This window comes from Elephantulus edwardii, unplaced genomic scaffold (genome assembly GCF_000299155.1).
Source record: "Elephantulus edwardii isolate Elephantulus edwardi_28Jun2011 unplaced genomic scaffold, EleEdw1.0 scaffold00161, whole genome shotgun sequence".
NCBI lineage: Eukaryota > Metazoa > Chordata > Mammalia > Macroscelidea > Macroscelididae > Elephantulus > Elephantulus edwardii.
In genome coordinates, this window is record NW_006399911.1 from 815,787 (window position 1) to 825,020 (window position 9,234).

At 36.8% G+C, this 9,234-nt stretch overlaps 1 protein-coding gene across 1 annotated transcript in view; it reads left to right on the forward strand.

The window, feature by feature from the left end:
- Positions 1 to 2,094: 2,094 nt before the first annotated feature.
- Positions 2,095 to 9,234, forward strand: part of KMT2C (lysine (K)-specific methyltransferase 2C) — a 187,666-nt gene continuing 180,526 nt past the window's right edge. The window contains exon 1 of the mRNA XM_006895137.1: positions 2,095 to 2,769. Within this exon, the coding sequence (XP_006895199.1) occupies positions 2,182 to 2,769 (588 nt within the window). The 5' untranslated portion in view covers positions 2,095 to 2,181. The remainder of the gene's footprint in view (positions 2,770 to 9,234) is intronic.

The following is a 9,234-nucleotide window of genomic DNA, read 5'->3' on the forward strand; positions in this document are numbered from 1 at the left end:
GCTGAGGTGCATGGAAGCAAGGGACTAGGGGGGTAAGGAGCACAGGCCTTGGGCACTACCACTAAGAGGTGGGGGCGGGGCTTGGGCGCTGCTGGTCGGGGGTCACACAGGTGCGGGCTGCAGGGGGGTCACACAGTGGTGGGTAGTCTTCGCTCCTCTGGGTTTCCGCGGTGGATGGCTGACTATTGCTCTTCCTGGGTCTTTCCCGGCCTGTCTGGAGGCTGAACTCCGTCTCTGGTGGCGGAACCCTAGCAATCCTTTTAAAAGGCCATGTTTTTAGAAGATTTTCTGGTCAGGGACTGATTTATTTTAAAATTGCTTTGTTGTGTTTTTTTTTTTAATTTTATTCATTTTAATGAACATTTACAGAGATTTTGGATTTTCATTCATTCATTAGTGTACTTTTTTCTTTACTCTCCTCTCCCCAGTTCGCTCCTCTCTTTGAAAAGCAAAAGATAAACTTCTTCATTGGTATACAATTCCCCCAACCCCGACCCTGCCCCCCCAAATGATTCTACTGTGCAATCTTAATTCTGGATTCCTGTGATAATCATGATAAGCTATCATGTATCACTTTTAAACTGTTCTCTCCCTCATCTGTTTCAAATAATTGCCTTCTTGATGATTAGTTTTGACTTAAGTAATGGCTTAACAAGGAGGTTATTTTAGTATAGCTTGGTTTTATTGTGATTTGAGTAAAAGTTTATAAAGCAAATTGATGTTCATTCATATTTTATTTTATGGTGTTAATTAAGCACTCACACTGTAACTGTACTTTCCCCCACTTCATTCCTGTGATTCTCCTTTGCGTTAATCCTCCTTGCTCTGTCATTCCTGCCTTCTGATGATGTCCTTTACTCTGATGTTGTTTACTCTTGTAAGAAGTGAGTGCCTCCCTGGTGCTGATGTTCATCTTACAGGCCTGTTTGTTTTTTGGGGTGCAGGTTGAGCTATGAAGGTGAATTTTGTTCTGGGTTCTAATGGTAACTAAAAGTGTAGTCTTGAAGGTTTTGTTGTTTCTATAACTTGTTCCTCATTGCCCTGGACAGGAAGAGCAGTAGCACCTTTCATTTCTACTTGCAAGCTTTTTGGACCCTACTCATTTCTCACCAAAATAGGATGTAAAACATTGCCTTGGATTCTGTTTTACTGTTTTATCTTGTTATCATCTGAGACTAATTCTGAGAAAATTACTCCCTCAAGGGAATCAGTTATGATTAAGAAATACATTGAAACATATACAGATAAGCCTTTAGAAATAATCATCTGCTAAACTTGTGTATAGTTAAGAGTGTAGTCCCTTTCACTGTCCACATCTGTTCACCTTGCTTGTCTGTCTAAACATGTGCTTGTAGATTAATATTATTCTTGATGGTACAGATTTATTTATGTAATGTTTACCTTTGTTGACTGTCTTGTGTGTTTATTTCTTGTCTTTTTTTTTCTTTAATGCTACTATGCTGATGTCTACTTACTATATGCATTGCTTTTCCCTCTGTCTTACTATGTGTCTGTGCTTAATAATCTGATTTTCACTCTGCTCCTCTTCCTTTCCCATTCCTCATAGCTATCCAAGAATGTCTCTTTTCTGCATATAAACTTACGTTTTATACTAATGGACTCACACAGTATTTGTCCTCTCATTACTGGCTTATTTCATTCAGTGTCATGTCCTCTAGATTCACCCATATTATGAGCTATTTCACAAATTCTTCATTTTCACACAGTGTTAATTAGTATTTCATTGTGTTTCTGTACCTTAGTTTGTTAATCCATTCATCTGCTGATGGATGCTTGAGTTTTTTTCTTATCTTTTGGCTCTCGTAAATGCCGTGATGAACAGTTTATGTCATATTTATTTCTGTAGGAGAGGTACCTAGTAATGGTTGTTAGATCCGGTGGTATTCTATATAGGATAACCAAAATAATTTTTAGAAAACTCTCCACTCCCTTATTTTCTGCTGAAGCTTACTATATTCAAGTTTTAGAGCATCAAGAATGGTATATATTACTCAGGTTTTACTTTTAGTCATATTTAGACATTTTAAAAAATATGTATATTAACATAATATTCTAAATTTTACAGAATCATCTGAAAAGAAAGTAAATCCTGAATTGGAAAATCAGATTTCTCATGAAGTTGATGGTGAAAAACTGGAAACGTGTTCTAAAGTGCTGCATATGATTATTGAAGATCAAAATGAAAATCAAATGGAAGTTACTGAAAATGTTGAAGCCATTGGACACCAGGACATTGTGCAAAGCGAGAAACCTCACTTGTCACAGGAACCTAAAATGGTGGTATCGCCAGAAGGATCACAGCCGTCAAAATTAACGTTAGTGTCTCCATGTGAGGAAAGTACTTCTTTATGTCCTAAAGAACAGCTGCCCACAGAAAGCTTACAAGTGGAACAGAAAGAAAATTCTCAGTCCTCCACTGGGCCTATGGAATTTGAATTGACTTCTGCAACTGAGGGTTGTGTAAAAGTTAGTTCGTGCCAAGGAGACACATCTTTAAAGTTAGCATCTGAAACAGATTCATCTTTTTCATCAGTAGTAGACACAAACAAGGCAAATATGTCTTCCCCTCAAACTCTTTCTTCAGATTTGCCTTCACAAGATATGCTTCATAGTTACCCTTCATCTCTCAGTTCTTCTGCTGGAAACATTATGTCAACAACTTACTTCTCAGTCACTCCAAAAATCGGTATGGGTAAACCAGCTATTACCAAAAGAAAATTTTCTCCTGGTAGACCTCGGTCTAAACAGGTAGGGTAATTTTAATGATGTTGACAGAAAAGGTGTTGGAGCAATTATATCAAATCATATGTACTGCTTTGACTCAAAGTGCTGATTTATAATGTGTGTTGATTATTTCTTTTAATGCTGTGCATGAAGAATGCAGTTGATTAGACTTGAAATTAACTTACTTGGAACTGATAATTCATTGGATCATAAAATGTGTCCTGTTTGATTATAGTTTACTATAGCAGTACTCTCTAAACACTTTTAGTTCAATGTCACGTTAATAACAGATCTTTTTAAAATCATATCACTAATATTTATTATTCCTGTTTCATGTTTACTGATATTAGTCATTCCATATATTTTGTGATTTGAATGTTTACAAACCATATTGGTTTTTCATTCAGTCATTTATAACCATTTTGCTTTGTAGAGCTAATTATAATATTTAGCATAATTAATTACAATATTTGATGAACTTTTTACTCTATTTTGCTTTTTACTTCACTCAACTTTAAATGTGTCATCGACTTAATTTTTACTGTTAACCTTGGTAACCAGTCTTTAATGATTCCATGTATTTATTTTCAATCTTACAAACATTTACATTTATCAAGGGAATTTTTGGTTATGTAGACTTTTCATTTTTGTTTTTCTACTAATTGCTAGTTTTCATGGGATTTTTTTTTCCAAGTTAGGATTTATGTTAACAGTTTAAGGAAAAATCATTCTATTATTGATCTTGAGGAAGTCAAAGGAACTCTTTCTGTGTTTGGGGATTCTTTAAAGCTAAATTCCTTTTCTTTTATAGTAGAATTTAAGATCCAGTGTATGGCAAAATGAAGATAACTATTGTTCCGTATTTGTTAGTCTACAAAATCACTGCTTTCTGAAATGTTTATAAAATGGGGTTTCTAAGACTCTAATTGAAGTTGCTTAAATTAGATAATGAGTAAAGTTTTCTTTTTATTAAAAAAATAATATAATCTTTAAATAGAATTTATACATTAATCATCCAATTTTGAAATTGTAAGGTTCATTAAATAGAAAAATGTAACTTTAATATAAAAAAGTTAGCCTTCCCAAAATGTGGTCAATCTATTTTCATTCTCCAGTATGAAATATTTAGTGCTATATGGAATTTGGCTATTTCACTATGGTAAAAGATATATGCAGGATAGCTCTTGTGTTGTCCATAATGAATAACATTGTTAATCTGAAGAATGCGTGTCTGGTGGTTTGAATCCACTAGGTACTTCACAAGGGAAAAATGGAAAGTTTTTTTTCTTGCAATTTACTTGGAGCCCAGTGAAGGGTTACTATGAATTGGAACAGGTCGAATGTGGGTGAGTGAGTCAATGAGTGAAAGGTAGTATGCAGGGGACAGAAATGTCTGTCAAACCCAGGTGGCTTGATAGATTAAATGTTAGACAGTCAACCATTTTAATTCATCAGCCCTTCTACAGGAGAAAGCTCTTCCTAAGATGTACAGCTTCAGAAACCCAGTGGAGACCCAATGAGTCATAATTGTTCAAAGTGTGTTTAAATTTTAAAACTGTTATTTATACTTCCTGTAATTTTAAATAAGTTCCTTACAATTTGTCTTCTGTTCTTTCAAGAGGGATTGTTCTTACCAAACCAGTTTTTCTCCTTCTGAGGCTTCGTCTGACATACTTTGGACCTGTTATAAGGAAGGACCAGTCCTTGGAGAAGGACACCATGCTTGGGAGGGTAGAGGGAGAGTGCAGGAGGGGAAGACCCTCTATGAAGTGGATTGATTCAGTGACTGGGGTGAATGTGTTGGAGACTGTGCGATTGGCACAGGATAGAGCAGAGTTTAGGGCTGTTGTACATAGGGTCGCAAGCAACTCGACGGCACATTAACAAGTGTAAGAATTTTGTAATTATCTATTTCAGAAATACATGTATTTCTGACTCTGGAAAAGTTTATGCAGTGGAAGTAAAAACCACACATTTAGTTTTGGTTCAGATACTTACATTCTTTAAATTTTTAAGTGTTTCTTTTAAATTTTATTTTTACTCTCTAAAGACAAACAGTTAATAGAGAAAGGAAATTCTTTATATTGGGGCTATTTCTTTCTATTGATCTTTCTACCAAACTTTGTGTGTTTCTACTTTTTCTCCCCCTGGAGTCATAATTTTATATTTGCTATTATTTCCACTGTATTTAAGTTCTCAATTTTGTTATTGATTTATGTTCTATTTTGTTCCCTGATCTTAATACATTTTATTTTTTGTCACTACTATTGCTGCTAAATATTGCTTCTAAGCTGATTATATGTCATGTTCTCCCTTCCTGATTGTTTTTTTTTCTTTTTTATTGATTTTGTACAGTTATTCGTATAGGTAGTGTTTTATAAAATCATTCATGTGTGTTGTATTCAGGCTGAAAGTTTCCAGGGAATGGTCCATGCACACCCAGATAGGAGTGTTCCTGTCTTGTATCAGCAAGAGGAATGCTAAATTCCAGAATTCTTTTGCATGAATTTCTGTGGTATCATGCATTCCTAATTACATTTCTGGTTTTATTTAGTGTTTAATTTTGCAGATTCTTAACAGCCTAAGGCTGTCTGGTAAAGAAGATGGATTTGTATGACAATGACCATGATTTGGGGAGCTCTGATGGTATAGTCTCTAGGGCTAAACCCATGGCTGAGTCACCAGCCTTTTGAATCCACCTATTGCTGCTGCTTGGTGGAGACATGGGCTGTCTCCTTCTGTTAAAATTTACAGCTTCAGAAACCTATTGCAGGGTTGCTATGAGTTGGAACCACCTGCACCACAGTGCAAGTTGTGATTTAAGTAAGATTCTTTGTTTTCAAATAGTAATTGTCATCTTCATTACTATTTCCTTCATGCAGTCATTTATTACTGTGTAGTGAATACCATCTGAACGAAAGAGCTACATATACTTAGTTGTTTCACATTTTGTTTTCTGTATTACTCAGACCCTTATGTTTGTCCAGTGATCTGTGTTAAATTTCTAATACATGAATTTTTCTAAGAGCTCATTTAAAGATTAAATGAACACTTTTAATCTTTCAGATTTTCTTTCCTTTTTTTTTTATTCAGTTGTGTGTTATTTTTAGTAATTGGTTTATTCCATGCTCTCTGAAGAGATGTATGCTGATAGAAGGCTAAGCCAGTGCTGTTTAGGGGAAATACAATATAAGCTGCATATGTATAATTTTAAATTTTCTTAATAGTCAAAGACAAAAAGAAAGATGAAAAACAGTTCAACATTTAACCAGTTAATCTCAAATTATTGTTTCAGCATTTAATCAATATGTAGAATATAAATATATTAAGTATATTTAGTATAACTTAGAAGAGATAGCTACATTCTTTTCTCACGTATTTGAAATCTAGTTTTTGTTTAACAGTTCCCAGATCATACTAGCTACATTGCAAATGGCTCAGGAGCCATATATGGCAGTTGTGGTGAGTTGGAACTGACTCACAGATGACCCTCCAGTGGGTTTTCAGAGTCAGTAGATTGCATGAGAGGAGACTGCCCATCCTTCTCTCGAGCACATTTGAACCATGTTCCTTTGAGATTGAAGTACAGCTCCTTACTACTAGGCCACCAGACCACCATATATGGCTTAGGGAGTACCCCATTAGCCAAAACATTTTTAAAAATAAGAAAAATTTTAGTTCCAGAATCTTTTTGACATTTTAAAAATACCAAATAAAGATTGTAAGCTAGTTATATTTCTGTAATTTTACAAGAAACATGTTTTCAAGGACATATAGTGCTCTGGTGACATAGTGTATAGGGAGTTGGTGCTGCTAACCCATAGGTGGTGCCCCTCTGATGGTTCAAATCCACTAGCTGCTCCACAGGAGAAAGGAGGGCAGTCTCCTTTCCTGTGATCTACAAGCTCCGTAAACCCACTGGATGGTCAGTCAGGAGTCAGGTCTGACCCAGCAGCAATGAGTGAGTAATGGAGAAAGATTTCTACTTTCTCAGATTGTTTCTAGGACAAAACTGATTTGAAAACTGGTAACTCCCAAACTCTTTGTTGTAACACAAAATCACTCCATGTATTTTCAGTTTCAGTGAATGGGGAGGAGGGAGTATGTGTGTGTGAGAGAGAGAGGGGAAACTCCCAAGACACAGAAAAATAAGATCACTGTCTTGGGAGTCCATTATCAAATAGCAAGCCAAATTGTATTACCTTTTCTTAAAAGAGTTTCTTTTTTTTAATTTTAAAAATTATTTTTTGTGTGTGTACCGTCAAATCGGATCTGACTGGTACAGGAGGAGATTGTCCCTCTTTCTCCAGCACAGCATCTGGTGGATTTTGAACTGCGCACCTCTGGGACTGCAGTGCAGTATCTTGCCACTAGGCCACCAGAGCTCCCAAAGAGTTTCTTAATTGAAGCTTTGTTTTATAATGTACCCTTTGAATGAAAAAGCTTAAATAATATTTAGTGAGAAACCATGCTTATTTTCTTCAAGAATGTTTTAAATATACCTCAAGTACATGCTTCAGCTGTGGAAATAGGAACCTAAGTTTTTCTGACGATTATGTATAGAAAATTATTCTGTATTTCTTTTTCACTTCAGACACAGACTTTCACAGACAAGAGCACAGATTTACATTTATGGTAGGTAGTAGATGAAGGAAGAGGCCTACGGAGTAGCTACTCCATGAGAGAATGGTGGGGAAATCAGCTTCCCTAGATTTACATCCTTGTAAGTCTTATGGGATACGTCTACTTACTGTGTCCTGCCGGCTCTGTGAGTCAGAATTAAATTGACAGTAGTGATTTCGGAGAAGGAAATTGGTTCAAACAATGGAAGACCACAAGAAATCTGTTTTTCCCTTTTCTTGAAGTTATTTATATACATTTCAGAATTTAATTTTTCAATGTTCTCATGTTGTTGTTATATGCCTTCGAGTCGCTTGCAACTCATAGCGACCCTATGTACAACAGCCCTAAACTCCACTCTGTCTCTCTGACACTCCCATCCCAATTATCCCAGTCACTGAATCAGTCCACCTCATAGAGGGCCTTCCCCTCCTGCGCTGTCCCTCCACCCTCCCAAGCATGGTGTCTCTCTCCAAGGACTGGTCTCTCCTCACAACATGTCCAAAGTATGTTAGATGGAGCCTCAGAATCCTTGCCTCCAAGGAGCCACCTGGTTTAACCCTTTCCAGGACAAATCTGTTTGTTTTCCTAGCAGTCCATGGTATTCTCAATACTCTTCTGCAGCACCACAGCTCAAAGGCATCAATTCTCCTTCTGTCCTCCTTGGTCATTGTCCAACTCTCTGATGCATAACAGGTGATTGTGAAGACCATGGCCTGTATCAGACACACCTTAATCTCCAAAGAGACACCTTGCTCTTCAGCACTTTGGAGAGGTCCCTAACAGCAGACTTTCCCATTGCATTGCGCCTTTTAATTTCCTGGCTGCTGGTGCCAAGACTGTTGACTATGGAGCCAAGCAAACTAAAGCTGTGTACAATCTCAATCTCTTCACCATCAAATGTTCTCATAGGTAATCTAATACCTAGATGTAATCTGGACATCTACATGAGGAGTGGTGATTATATTTAGTCAAGTTGGAACTCACTCATAGCTGACTCCAACAGATTTTTAGAGGTAGTAAATCAAAACGATGGCACTTAACAACAACAAATCAAAACATCTAGTAGATTCAAACTGCATGCCAAGTCAGATCCAACTCATAGCTGACCCTCCCTCAGGTTTTCAAAGGCAGTAAGTTGCATGGGAGGAGACTGCCCATTATTCAGGGAGCAGCTAAAGAACTCATAAAAAAAACAGCAATGAAATAACCCTATTCTACCAATTTAAACACTTTCTCTCATGGTGCTTGTTTCATCTTAACTCCGAAAGTAGAGAAAAGTTTCAATTTATTATACATTAACTATAATGCTCCACAAAAGCTCTAAAAAGTTAGTAATAGGTAGATTAGAAAAAAGATTTATCACTTCATACCATTTTTATATTTTTATCTCAGTCTTTCACTTAACTCTTGTTTAACTTCAGGAGGCCTGATGAGAATTGGGATCAGTCCAAGATTGATCCCAGTGATGTGGAAATCAGACATACCTGTATCCTTGAACCTTTTTACCAGTTCTGGCACTTGCTATCCTCCCCATGGCACCTTCTTCTTCTCTTCTGGATATGATCATTTATTGCAATGTCCATGCGGAATTTATGGACTAGATTTTGCTTGGCTCCACAGTCAACACTCTTGGCACCAGTAGCCAGGAAATTAAAAGGCGCATTGCCATGGGAAAGTCTGCTGTTAGGGACCACTCCAAAGTACTGAAGAGCAATGGTGTCTCTCTGGAGACTAAGGTCAGTTTCATACAGACCATGGTCTTCGCAATCCTTTATTATGCATCAGAGAGTTGGACAATGACCAAAGAGGATAGAAGGAGAGTTGATGCCTTTGAGCTGTGGTGCTGGAGAAGAGTATTGAGAATAC